Source organism: Hipposideros armiger, unplaced genomic scaffold (genome assembly GCF_001890085.2).
Source record: "Hipposideros armiger isolate ML-2016 unplaced genomic scaffold, ASM189008v1 scaffold_11, whole genome shotgun sequence".
Taxonomy (NCBI): Eukaryota; Metazoa; Chordata; class Mammalia; order Chiroptera; family Hipposideridae; genus Hipposideros; species Hipposideros armiger.
Window position 1 is genome coordinate 906244 of NW_017731361.1, and position 14398 is coordinate 920641.

Sequence of the window (14398 nt, forward strand, 5' to 3'; positions counted from 1 at the left end):
TCGCCCGGGAAGAGCGCAATGATGGTGCCAACTTGGGCCAGTGAAGCAACGTCCTCCACAACTAGACTGAAGAACAAAACGACAGAACTTGTCTGTTCCCCTCCCCCAACTCCCCAGCACTGTTCCCATCCCCCCAATTCCCCAATAAAAATCTTCTTAAAAAATTCCAATGGCACTTATCACAGAAATAGAACAAACTCTTAAATTTTGTATGAAACCAAAAAAGACCCTGAATAGTCAAACCAATCTTGAGAAGAACAAAACTGGAGGCATCATGCTCCCTGATTTCAAACTATATTACAAAGTTAAAGTAATCAAAACAGTATGGTATTGGCATAAAAGCAAATAGACCAATGGATAAGAAATGAGAGCCCAGAAATAAACCCACACATATATGGTCAATTAATTTATGACAAGAGAGCCAAGAATGTATGATAGGGAAAAGACAGGCTCAATAAATGGTGCTGGGAGCCACATGCAAAAGAATTAAACTGGATCATTGCTTTCACCACACACAACAACTCAAAATGGATTAAAGAGTTGAACATAAACCTGAAACCATTTAACTCCTGAAAGAAAACATAAGCAGGGGCCGGCCAAGTGGCTCAGTTGGTTAAGAGTGTGAGCTCTGAGCAACAGGGTCACTGGTTCAATTCCCACATGGGCCAGTGAGCTGTGCCCAAGCTGAGCTGCCAACAGGTGGCAGGATGGCTCAGCTCGTGAGAGCACGTGCTCCTAACAAGTTTGCCGGTTCGACTCCCTCATGGGATGGTGGACTGCACCCCCTCTCCGCACCCCCTTGCAACTAAGATTGAACACGGCACCTTGAGCTGAGTGCTGCCAATGGGCGGCCGGATGGCAACTGGACTTGGAGTTGAGCTAGCTGTGCCCTCTGCAACTAAGATTGAAGGACAATAACTTGGCTGTTCCCCTTCCCCAATTCCCCAACATTGTTCCCCTTCCCCAACTCCCCAATAAAATCTTAAAAAAAAAAAAAAGAAAGAAAGAAAACAGGCAGGAAGCTCCTTGACATCAGTCTTGGTGATTTTTTGTATTTGACACCAAAAGCGAAGGCAACAAAAGCAAAAACAAAGTGGGGCCACATCAAACTAAAAAGCTTCTGCACAGCAAAGGAGATAATCAACAAAATGAAAAGGCAACCTGTGGAATGGAAGAAAATATTGCAAATCACAATGTATCTGTTGAGGTTAATATTCAAAATACATACAGAACTCAGACGACTCAATAACAACAAAATCCAATTAATAATAAATGGGCAAAGGACCTGAATAGACACTTTTCCAAAGACATACAGATGGTCAACAGGTACATGAAAAAGTGCTAAACATCATTAGTCATCAGATAAATTCAAATTAAAACCACAGTAAGATAGCACCTCATGGCTGTCATCAAAAAGATAAGAAATAAGTGTTGGCAAGGATGTGGAGAAAAAGGAACCCTTGTGCACCGTTGGTGGGAATGTAAATTGGTGCAGCCACTATGGAAAACAGTGTGGGGTTCCTCAAAAAATTAAAAATAGAACTATCATTTGATCTAGCAATTCCACTTCTGGGTATTTACCCAAAGGAAATGAAATCACTATCTTGAAGAGATAGCTGCACTCCCAAGTTCATTGCAGCATTATTTACAATAGCCAATACATAGAGGAGTACATCAATGGATAAAGAAATATGGTATATACATTTCTTTATAACACAGTGGAATATTATTCAGCCATAAAAAGGGAAATCCTGCCATTTGTTACAACATGGATAGAACTTGAGAGCATTATGTTAAGTGAAATAAGTCAGACAGAGACAGACACATACTGTATGGTCTCACTTATATGTGGAATCTTTAAAAAAAATGAATTCATAGATACAGAGAACAGACTTGGTTGCCAGCGGTAGGATGAGGGAGGGTCGACCAAATGGGTCAATGTGGTCAAAAGGTACAAACTTCCAGTTTTAAAATAAATAAGACATGGGGAGGTAATATACAACATAGTGACTATAGTTAATATACTGTATTCCATATTTGAAAGTTGCTAAGAGTAGATATTAAAGTTATTATAACAAGAAAAGGAATCTGACGGATGTTAACTAAATTTACTGTGGTAATCATTTCACAATATATACATATATCAAATCATTATGTTGTATATCCGAAAAAAAATCACTAAAAGACTTTTGTATAACTCTATGCAAATAACATTTGAAATACTGAAGGTAATGAATTTTTCTATGAAAAGAAAATTTATCAAAACTGAGCATAGAGATTTTTAAAAGCCTAAACAAATCCATTCTGTAGAAGAAATAAACTCATCAAAGAGCTACCTTCAAAATAAATCAGGCCCAGTTGGTTTTACAAGGGAATTTTACCAGATTTTTAAGGAACAAATAATTTCAATCTATTTCGGAGAAAAGAAAATGGAAAACTTCCGAATTATTTTTACAAAATGACTATATAGTGATTCTAAAACCTGGAAAAAATTGTACCAAAATAAATGAAAAAGAATAAGAAGAAAAGGAAAAGAAAGTATCACTTATAAATCTGGAAGCAAAAAATGTAAATAACATTAGAAAACAGAATCTAACAGAACAAAATACTATGATTCAGATAGGGTTTATTCTAAACATGGAAAGATGGTTCAAAATTTGGTAATCAACTAACATAATTCATTCTATTAATAGATCCAAAGAGGAAAATTATATGATCATTTTCCACAGATGCTGGGTATTTGATAAGATTCAACTTTCAATCTTGAAGGGAAAACAAATAAAAACAGGAATCAATGGATACTTTCTTGATATGATAAAAACATATTTATCTCACCCCTAATCTATCACCTTACTTATTAATAGGGAAACACTGGACATGTCAGAAACAAGACAAGGATGCATTGGAGGGATCAACCAAAACAATTAAGAGAAACAAATTAGAAGTATAAGAATTGAGAAGGAAATGGTAAAGACCTCAATGGGAGATATGATCCCGTTAAGTTTTCTAGGTATACAATGAACTGAAAAAAATATGACAAAAAGAGAATTTAGTAAATAGGAAAAATTTACATAAATACAATCATGTCATATATGCAAACAACCAACTCATTAAAAATTATAAAAGATTCCATTTTTAAAAGCTAAAAAGTAGAAAATGCCCAGGAATTTTTTTTTTTAATGTTTAAAACCAAGATAAGGAAAAATTTTAAACATTGTGTAACGACACAAAAATACATTCAACCAAGTGAGAAAATATACTTACTACAATGTATCAGTCAGGACCTAGTCAGGAAAATGGAAAGCATATTATGTATTTCAAACACAGAACATTTACTACAGAGAATTGGTTACATAAGTACTGGAAGGCAGAAAAAGTAAAAACACTGAGAAAACTCATAAATAGCAGCTATAGGAAGATGCTACCACTCCCTGGGCTAAGGTTACAAAAGGTGGGGTTATCGGAACCTAGTATCCTAGAGAAGGGCCCTGTGGAGCTGTTGCTCAGACCTTGGGGCAGGAGCGGGGAGGGGGCACCCCCTTATCCCACCCACGCTGCTGCGGCTACTTCTGAGGGAGTGTGAGAAGACTGCTTCTGTGTATAACGAAAGAAGCTGCACCACTGCAGCCTGGAGCCCACCATTGCTGCTGGAGATAACTTCTGTCTGCCAAAAGCAATACTGATGGGAAAAAAACAAGACCCGTCTCCCCTCCATCCTCCAATAAGGCAGAACCTAACAAAGCCAGTAGCAAGAGTCTGGCGAATGAGTTTTCAAAGCCAGAGACCTAGCATCACATAGGAGAGTGTAAGAAGGTAAATTTTGAGTTGAGAGGCACTAAATTGTCAGCCCAGTTCACCCTTTGGCTTTAAGCACACATTTGAACTTTCATAAAACGACAGTAACTACTTTAAGCTTCCATCTAATAAGATGGAACTATCCTTTATATAAACAAAGACACTCTTATCCTCTCCCCAAAAAGGGAGAGAAGCAAAGTTCTAGTAGTAATGGTATCCTTCTCCGTCTGGGTGATGTTAAGACCTCTTCTACTCCAATTGTAATTCCTTAAGTTAATGTTTCAACTACAAAGTTTACTTTTGGACATGGAAGTATTAAGAGGCATACCCTGTCCCCTCTCAAAAATTCCCAGGTTCCAATTATAGCCCTCTGGCCATAGCATCCATTATGTAGCAGCAATCAAGTTCCCCTTGCTAATTGGGGCCCTTTTTCTAGAGCTGTCCCTATTTTCCACAATGTACGAGGTCTTTTCTCTAAAGTTGGGGAAAAGATATTGGGACAATAAAAGAGAAGTGGGTGATAGCAAGGACAAAGCACAGGAAAGACTCCTTGGGATCAGAGAAGGATGTAGCAGCAGGAATTCTCTGGTACGAGGAGCTGATTTGGGGACATGCATAGATTAGAACGCACAGATTGGTGCAGTAATTATGAAGCGGGGGTGGGGTGGTTAGGTAAGACTGCGGGAGTCCGGCTGAGCAGCAGCTGGGAGGGCAAATCCCCACAGATGGACTTTGAAAGGCATCTGCTTCATTAAAGAACACCGGGAACAGAAAAGAGCATCTCAGCTTTGGCCATGTGAAAAAAGGGAAGAGAGTCAGCTGGAGGTGTAGAGGGCAAGAGGCAATGAAACAGGAATAAGCTGATAAATTACAATTGTAAAAATCCCCTAACTGCCAAACAGTTCTAACACCGGTTCTTCTGAAGTGACTGCTGATGCAGGGGCCTAAAAACTGGCAGGACAAAGCCAATGGGGCTCAACATCACAGCCTGGAGAGAACAGTTCAGGGTTCTCGGCCCTGTGGAGCTTGTGTGCCAAAATCTGCAAGAGAAAAATGTAGATTGCAGCCTATGCTTTTCCTCTAACTTGCCAGGAGATTCAAAGTGCAGAGCAGATGAAAAAATGGAAAGAGGGGCTTGAGAAAAAGTATTATTCTACAGGAACTCAAGATGACCACCAACCTGTCACTCAACAAGAATTTCGAAAGTAAGCGTTTGTTGTAACCAGGGTGCCAGGGGATTCTCATATGGGGACTGGGGACATGAGTTACACATATTATTTTCCTGAACCCAGAAACTCATTCTGCTAAGATGCCACTCCTTTTCAAATTTTTTTTTTACCCAACTTTAAACTGAAAGCATAGGTTCCATTTGTTTAAATGTAAGGTGAGAGTGAGATCAATTGCTTTTATCCTTACATCTCTAAACAGAAACTACCACTTATACTTGGTATGTGTAGCAGATACCGTTCTCCGCATAGCTTTAGAATTAAACCCATAATTGGTCATATTAGGCCTGTTTTAGGAGCTTAAAACACTGTCTTCCCACTCAAAGCATTTCACCATAGACACGAAGAGCCTGCTGTCTCTTTATGCACAAAAGTGTTATTAACGCATTCTCTTCTAAATTATCCTCTAGCCTCTTTTTATACGCTGTGGAGCTGGAGAAAGAACTACACTACATCAGTTTAAAACTAAACCGCGTGATGAGAAAGGTTTCAGGTCTACCCTACTGAGTCCAGTGGAGGTGAGAATCTGTGATGCAGTCATTGACTATGTCTAACAAAGATTTATTCCTGTATTGAGTCATTTCCTAAACTTGTCCCCATTTCAGGTACACTTTAAAAGCACTAAACCACTTATCATCAAACTATCGTCAGGGTAAATAATCATCATCAAATAATTTCCAGGATTGACGTGCCCCTTTGAATGGGACCCACTGTATAATCCATGCATATTAGAACATGCCTCTAGAGTCTACACACAGAGAATTTTATAATGAATTATTAAATTCTAGGAGTATGAAGGGAAAGTACAAAATACTGCTGCTTGTAGTTCATGGGACAGGTCTCTAGTTAATAGTTCCCTACTGGGAAAGACAGTTTTCTCAATGTTCCACAGAGTATAAGAACTGTTGGGGTGTTCTCATCATGTAAGTGTTCCACCTTCCTCAGACCACAGATAATGCTTAGGATTCTGTAAAACCATCATATTATCCCCCAAGTAAAATAATCTCACCTCCAGTCTTACAATTTTAAATCTCCTATAAAAAGCTCAAGTGTAAAAGAACAAACTTCCCAACCACTTAAAAACTTCACTAATATCTTCACATTGGAAATTCATCTAGACAGTTTCTAACGTAACGCATCTAAAGTTCCCCAAAAGTGCTTTCTCGACCACTGTAAAAGCAAAATACACTTATAAAATAAAGAGCAAGGTAGGAGTATCCAGGTGACAGTCAAGTTATGTTTGAAAAGTGTAAATGAGGGTGCTGCAAAAACCCTCTTTGGATGGTTGGAAAACTTCTGTATGGCTGGCATTTCGGAAATTGGAAGTAAACTCTTCTAATTTCTTTAGGTTACATAAGCCCTCCTAGAAGAATCCTGTTCTCTTAGCCCAAGCAACAGCATTTGACCATAGTACTCAAGCTTCCACAGGGGTGCTTAATATAGCCCTTGGATTTTAAAACTTGAATAAAAAATTTTTTAAATCTACCCACGTTCCTAGGACCAAGCTCTTCTCTTAGAGACTGTACACCAAGTTTTAATAGGCTAATTCACTGCAACAAGAACTGCTGAAAATTCTCTCCACGTCTTTCCCTCCATTTCTACAAGGCAATCAACCTGGTCTCTCCTGTATTACCACTCCTCAGAGCTGCAGTCAGCCAGGTGGTTACTAACCCTGCTGTCCCACCATGGGGGCCCAGGTTGGGGTAATTCAAGCAAAGCCTGGAGAACAGTAAGACATGGAACACTTGAGGTCGCTCTATTTTTCCTTTTTCAACATCTAGTGAAAAAACAAACACACACACAACATTTACAATCACTTAGAACATTAAAGTTCTTTTATTACAAAAGTCTATACAATGAAGTGCCAGACACAGCAATGCAATTATACTGGTGGTCATATATATCTATATATTATTTGTATATAGATATACAGTTTTAACTTATACCAAAGTAAAACTATCACAGACTGCCTAATTCTACCACCTACGGCTCAACTACAACACACAATACTGTCACATAGCATAAGTGCTGCCATGCCACTTTTATCTACTTTACTCGCAGCCAAACATTAACAGTGAATAACCAACATCATGAAGCAGCTGTTAATTCTAAAATGAAACCAGTCAGGCCACTGACTTATAAAAATATGGTACTCATATAGATTTAGCATTATAAAGAAGGAATATATTATTTAAAACATTTAAATAGTGCATATGGACATTTTTGCATGTGGTATACAAAATAAAACATTCATATAAAACAATATACAGTGCACATTAAATTAGATGTTTGGATATACTCCTGTCTGGAGACTGAAAGAAATTAACTAAATGTACACTGCATGACGGGATTCAAATCAAAGTGATCTTTTGGCATTTTCAATTTCACTTTTCTAGGTATACATTCTGAATAATCTAGCTGTATCAAAAGGAAACCACACGAAAAGGGCAGGATTTAGTGCTTTATTCCCCAACTACATGTTCACTACCAATGACTATTCCCTCCCTGCAAACAAGGCATTGCACACACAGGTGAAACGTGAAGTACTAGAATCACTACATATTATCAAGCTACTTCATGTGCTTACTATGTAATAGTGCCAGAAGTCTGAGGTTCATGCTTACCTCATCTTATTAAAAGATGTTGCAAAAGTCCATTTTTGTATGGAACTGTTAATATTAGCTAGTTAAGAAAACCATGCATGAGTCACTGCATGCAAAACATGGGCACAATCAAAGTGAGACACTCATCAATCCAAAAAAGCACTAGGAAAATAATTAACACTTAAATTAAGCCTGACCGGAATATGCTGTTAATGACTGTTATATTGTTAGCACAAATAAAGTCACTATCCTGTGAAAATGATTAGCAGGATGATACGACAAGAGTACTTGAAGAAAAGCTATAGCAAGCCAAAGAAAGAAGATATGCTTAGAGTATGTGACAAGGGGCATGCCACTACACAGCTCATAACCAACCAGCTGCTTTAAACAGCATGTGACTGAGCAAAAGGTTGTCCCTTTAGAGGATGTTTTCTTTATGGATTTTGCTGATTAAGAGGAAAAAAAGGATGCAACCTCCTGAAGGTACATGAAAAATGCAGTGGTATAGCCCTTGTTAAGAACAGATTTACTTCAGACAGAATGATTCTTTTGCCAATTTAGACCCATCTGATTGAACACACAAATCTGAGCACCATCAGAATTCCTACATAACTGACAAGGCTATTTGCTCACATTATCTGGGGGATGGTGGAGGCGGGGGATATAGGATCTGATCCAGACAAATCACATCGTCACCAGCTGATAAACAGTAACTGAGGAAACAAACAGTAACTTAAGTCCCAGAGGCAGCATGTGATATGATTCAGATCTGTGTGTGATGTGTGTTTTCACTATACTATAATAAGCAAGGTCACTTTTTGGTCTACCCTCTGTTATCTTCATCCAGGAGCTGTGTGACCAGTGAACTGCAAAATGTTGCTAACATACTACCTGTGAAAAAGTGTCACTTTGGGAGTTAAACAGAAATGTGTCGCACAGTAGGACTTGAAATTTCAGTTGATTTTCGTTTCCGAGGAAAACAGAGAACATAGTTGCATATGTGCACATTTATAGGCTTTTCTTTCAGATTTTCAGTCATGCTGTAAGAAAAAGGCAACTGAAGAATTCAATGTGAAGATTTTCCTCTCAATTTTCTTCAGTAATGAAAAAAATAATAAAGTTGGTAATAACAAAAAGCTTGTATTTCCAAAGTTCTTGAAGTTGAAAAGATAAAATACTAGTCTTTTGCTAACAGGATGTATCTGTAGTACAAACAATGAAGAAAACTGGATGTTTGCTAAAGAGGACAGTCTGTGGTTAATATGGAACACTGTGCTCCCCAGAGAGGGTCTACCAACCCTCCCATCATTTCTCTAGTGGTACCACAGCCAAGTTACAAAATGAGACGCTCTGAGTGCCTGACAAAATGAACTCAAGTACCAGCCAAGTACACACGATGACAGCTTGACAGCTTCTGGGAATACAACTGATTTTATGATGTTTTCAAGGAGCCTATTTTATATGGATTTTGAAGAATCTTGTTTGCTGATGAGAACTTCAAGAAGCCTAAGCTTGGCTTTAATTTTCTTGTACTCCCTGTACTCCTCAAGCACTGGAACTCGATCCTCTTTCTGGGCATTCCTAGAGGAGAAAATAAAATCAGTAATACTCGAGAGATCATCTGGAAAATAAAGTCCAGGCAGTGGTCCTAATGTGAGACACAATGTTACCAAATATAAAGTTTGAATAAAAATTTTCAAGAAAACAATATTAGGCTAATTCCCCCCATGCCCAAGGAACATTCCTAAAATATTTCTATTTTTGATGGATTTCTTTACCCACAGATTAAATGATACACTTATCAATGATCACTATAAATAACTAGAGGTTCTATTTTAATAAGACATACACTGCTAGATTATGTCAGGTCTGTGAGTATATACTAAGTGCTAGAGGGCTACAATGAGTCATTTCATACATTAACTGTGGCTTCAGTGAATTGAGATGTAAAACTCCTTACCTGTAGCAAAAAAGTAATTTCCTCACTTTCTATCAATGACCCAATGCAATCCAGTTTAATCACTAGGTAAAGCATCAAGCCATCCTAAGTACAATCATAAGCAAAGTTTTCTTCCAACAAGACAAAGAATTACAATAGAAGATACTTGGAAAATGCATTCCTGCACTTGAGATTTTTTTTTTAAACCACTTTGCCAACCTATATAGAAGACTCCCAAGTTAATTTAAAATGAACACATTTTGGAATTTGTAATATAGCCATTGGCTTGGTAAGACTACCTAGCTACATGGAAAACCTTTTCTAAGAACTAAGATAGCCCTCATTTCTGACCTCCATTTGAATTAGAACATATTTTTCTTACTTTTATAAGAGCCTCACTGAGTCAACTGTGCATTACCCAGTGAGAAAACAGTAACTTGCCATATTATAGAAGCCACGTGATTGCCACCATTACACACCTTGGAAACGGACAGCCCGGAATGACCAATATGCAGCTTAAGCAGCAATGATCTAAGTGTAAGAATCCAAACTAACTGGGGGGGAGGCTGGTTAGCTCAGTTGGTTAGAGCGCAGGCTCATAACACCAAGGTTGCCAGCTTGATCCCCACATGGGCCACTGAGATGCACCCTCCACAACTATATTGAAAGACAATTACTTGACTTGGAGCTGATGGGTCCTGGAAAAACACACTGTTCCCCAATAAAAATAATTTTTTTAAAATCTTAAAAAAAGAATCCAAACTAGTAATTGAAGATACCACTCATGGTATGGGACCCTTTCTAAAAGGACAAACATCTCATACCACAAACACTTCCAAAAAGGAGAGGATATAGAACCAAAGAACATAAAATAGTTGCCTCCCTAGGACAACCTCAAAATATTTTATCAGATGTTGTTTACTCCAGCTCTGACTTTTTCTTGCCATTAATAGCAGAGCTTGACAGTATAAAGGAATGATTTTTAGTTTTCTTTTCAATGCTAATATCCTTATATGCACAATTTATTTCGATTCCTATGTATTTAACATATAGGCACTTGTGAGTTTTAGGAGAAAGAAGACTCAATTTGTGATGCTCAACAAACCTTCCATTTTGTTGATAAAATGCTTCTTCAAATTCCCGTAATGTTTTACGTAGTTTCTTTTTTTCAGCTCTGGCTTTCCAAAGTTGTTCCAATAATTCAGGCCTAAAATTGTAATGGGAAGGAAACATAATTGAAAGGGAACTTTTTTTTTTTTTTTTTAAGATTTTTACTGGGGAATTGGAGGGATGGGAACAGTGTTGGGGAACTGGGGGAAGGGGAACAGACAAGTTGCGGTTGTTCTGTTCTTCAGTCTAGTTGAGGAGGACGTTGCCTCACTGGCCCAAGTTGGCACCATCATTGCAGTCTTCCCGGGCAAGGCATATCAGTCGCCGGCTTCTGGACGGCCGCTCACTGCGGCTGCTGGCCACACACGGCAGCCCATGGCAACCCACTGCCACAGGGGCTGCAGCCTACGCCGTCTCAGGCGACTCATGGGCAGCCCAGCTCCAGGTCGAGCCATTGTTCAGCATCTCAGCTGTGGAGGGCAGTGTCACTGGCCCTCACATGTGGGATCCGAACCGGGGCCCTCTGGCATCCCAAGCCAGTTCTTAACCATCAAGCCACTCGGCCGGCCCAAAAGGGAACTTTTGATTCATTATGTTCTTAACTGAGGTTCGAACCCAGGCTGCAAACTAAAGTCAGCTGGGGAGCTTTTATTAATAGAATATAACAATGCCTAAGCTCCACTCCGGACCAACTAAATCAGAATAGCTGCAGGTAGGACTGTGCAGTGGTGCTTAAAAAAAAAAAACAATCTTCCCAGGTGATCCTGAAGTGAAGCCGGGCTGAGAACCACAGTCAGACACCATGTCAAGTGAAGAAGCTGACAGACAACATACTAACAGATAACTCTCAGCTGGTTCCTAAATTTGGTTATGCAGCAAATGTAGGATTTTAGTTTTTAAAATTTTCAAAACACACTAAATTTAATTTTAAAAATGTGAATGACAACATATATTTGTAGATCACATTTTTTAAAAAGGGTATCTCTTAAGTGGTGTATTAATTCCTTCCAAGTGCTCGATTATTTAACCTTGAATTTCTGGGTATATAAATTTTATTATACAAATAGACTAAAATCACAAATCGGCATACATACATAGAAGCTGCTCGAGTACTTGACAATCGGAGATCCAGAGCCAGTTTTTCTTGATTTTCTTCAACATCAGATTCTGAGTTTTCCAATGTAGACTGTGCCTGTACAGCAGTTTTCAAGATGTCAGTTAACTCAGAGGACAAACTAATACCATCTTCTTCTTCTTCCTAAAAAGATATTCAAACAGAAAATCAAACAGACCATGACTTTCAACTTTTCCTTTAGAAAAGAGACGTCAAAGAATGATCTCTTAAGGACTACCTTAATTTCTTCAAAAAAGTGTGCAGTTTCTCCTTCTATAATTGGTTGTAACATCTGACCCCTTCGCTTGGTAGATGGAGACCCCTGTAACAATCAACATACAGATGGTTTAAAATTTAAGTATTTAAAGTGTTCATGGAAGCTTCACTTCATTATAGAATAGATATTAAACTTTAGTTTCAAAATCTGAACCATTTGCTTTTAATTTTTTAGGAATTCCTTGGTAAAATTTTTTTATTATATGTATTTTCTTATGTATGCACAAAAGTGATAAATGAGAGTTTATGTCTAGATAACTCTAAAAGAGCTTATTCAGTAAATTTTTTTAAAAATTCTAAATGATAAAAGAAAGCATGACATATAATTTAATTGGGAGCATTTTTCTGTTTCACAATTGCTATCAACCAATTTGATAAAAGACCCCTTTACACTCCTTTTGAAAAAATAATACCTTTACTGAGATATATATAATTCACATACTATAAAAAGCACTCTTTTAAAGTGTACAATTTAGTGGTTTTCAGTATATCCACAAGTTGTACAACCATCACCATTATCTAATCCTAGAACATTTCATCACTGCTCCCCACAAAAACACTCTGTACTCATCAGCTGTTGTTCATGTGCCTTCTCTCCCCTGCCCTTAGCAGACACTAATCTACTTTCTGTCTCTATGGATTTGCCTATTCTAGACATTTCATATACATGGACTCATACACTATGTGGCCTTTTGTGTCTGGCTTCTTTCACTCAACAAAATGTTTCCAAGGTTCATCCGTGTTGTAGCATGTATAAGTACTTCATTCCTTTTTATGGCTGAATAATATTCCACTGTACCGATAGACCACTTTTATTTATCCATCAGTTGCTGGACATTAGGGTTGTTTCCTCATTTTAGCTGTTATGAATAATGGTACTATAAACATTTGTGTGCAATTTTTGGTGTAGACATATGTTTTCAATTCTCTTGGGCATATATATATAGGAGAACTGATAAGTCACAAGGAAACTCTGTGTTTAACCTTTCAAGAAACTGCCAAACTGTTTTTTCAATGCGGCTGCAACCATTTTACATTCCCACCAGCAGCATGTAAGGATTCAAATTTCTCCATATTCAACAATGTTTTCATCTGTCTTTTCTATTAGACTAGTGGGTATAAAGTGCTATCTAAATGTGGTTATTTGCTTTTCCTAATGGCTAATGATGTTGACCATCTTTTCATGTGCTTAATGATCATTTATAGATCTTCTCTGGAAAAATGTCTATTCAAATCCTTTGCCCATTTTTTCAGTTATTCATCTTTTTATTATTGAAGAACTCTTCATATATTCTGGATATTAAGTCCCTTATCAAATCCATGATTTGTAAACATTTTCTCCCATCCTGTGGGTTGTCTTTTCACTTTCTAAGTGTCCTTTGATGCGCAAAAGCTTTTAATTTTCATGAAGTCCAATTTATTTTCTCTTTTGTCACTATGATTTTGGTGTCATATCTAAGAAAATATTGTCTACCCAAGGTCACAAAAACTTATTCCTCTATTTCCTAAGAGTTTTACAGTTTTAGCTCTTACATTTAGGTTTATAATCTATTTTAAGATAAATTTTATGAGCGGTAACAGTCTAAATTCATCTTTTTGTCCAAGTGGATAACTAGTTGCCCAAGCACCATTTGTTGAAAAAACAAATGCTGTTTCCTGTTGAATTGTCTTGGATTAACGTATAGATTCCAAATTTCTCTTTATGATAGTCATATTTAGGAGGCCATAAGATCTACAATGCTTCCTATAGACTCAGTTTTTAAAAACAAACTTATGGAGTTCTAAAATGGTTTTCATAAAGAAATTCAAAGACTATACTACTATGGAATTATGAAAATGTCAGTGACACACAAAAATACCTTGTAACCAAATACAAAATCTGTATTAAATAAACTCTTATGTACAAAGAATATAAACTATATAGGATTTTTTCCCCTTGTTCAAAAAAAAACTGACTATAAAATAGTGTTGAGATAAACAACTGAAAAAATGGCCAATTAAAAAAGGATCAGGGGCCATCCAAGTGGCACGTTGGTTAGGAGTTGGCTTGGGACACCAGCTCTGAGCAGCAGCGCCCTGGTTCGGATCCCACATGAGGGCCAGTGACGCTGCGCCCTCTACAGCTAAGATGGTGAACAACAGCTCAACCTGGAGCTGGGCTGCGAGAGTCACCAGCGACAGCGTAGGCTGCAGTGGGGCTGGCCAGCAGCAGGGGTGCGCTTTCGTGAGCTGCCGTCCAGTGGCAGGAGAGCAACTGCCTCACCCGGGAAGAGTGCAATGATAATACCAACATGGGCCAGTGAAGCGACGTCCTCCACAACTAGACTGAAGAACA

The 14398-nt window shown here is 37.9% G+C and overlaps 2 protein-coding genes across 7 annotated transcripts in view; one reads left to right on the forward strand and one right to left on the reverse strand.

Annotated features, from left to right (window-relative positions):
- The window catches only part of PKD2L2 (polycystin 2 like 2, transient receptor potential cation channel), a 30973-nt gene extending 25038 nt beyond the window's left edge, over positions 1–5935 (forward strand). For all 3 annotated transcript variants that reach the window (XM_019661610.1, XM_019661631.1, XM_019661621.1), the window contains 2 exons: positions 4888–5000; positions 5432–5935. In XM_019661610.1, the coding sequence (XP_019517155.1) occupies positions 4888–5000; positions 5432–5528 (210 nt within the window). In that variant the 3' untranslated portion in view covers positions 5529–5935. The remainder of the gene's footprint in view (positions 1–4887; positions 5001–5431) is intronic.
- Positions 5936–6827: 892 nt separating this feature from the next.
- FAM13B (family with sequence similarity 13 member B) overlaps positions 6828–14398 on the reverse strand; it is a 104684-nt gene continuing 97113 nt past the window's right edge. For all 4 annotated transcript variants that reach the window (XM_019661559.1, XM_019661549.1, XM_019661542.1 and 1 more), the window contains 4 exons: positions 12026–12109; positions 11768–11931; positions 10669–10770; positions 6828–9205 (listed from right to left, as the gene is read on the reverse strand). In XM_019661559.1, coding sequence (XP_019517104.1) covers positions 9082–9205; positions 10669–10770; positions 11768–11931; positions 12026–12109 — 474 coding nt within the window. In that variant the 3' untranslated portion in view covers positions 6828–9081. The remainder of the gene's footprint in view (positions 9206–10668; positions 10771–11767; positions 11932–12025; positions 12110–14398) is intronic.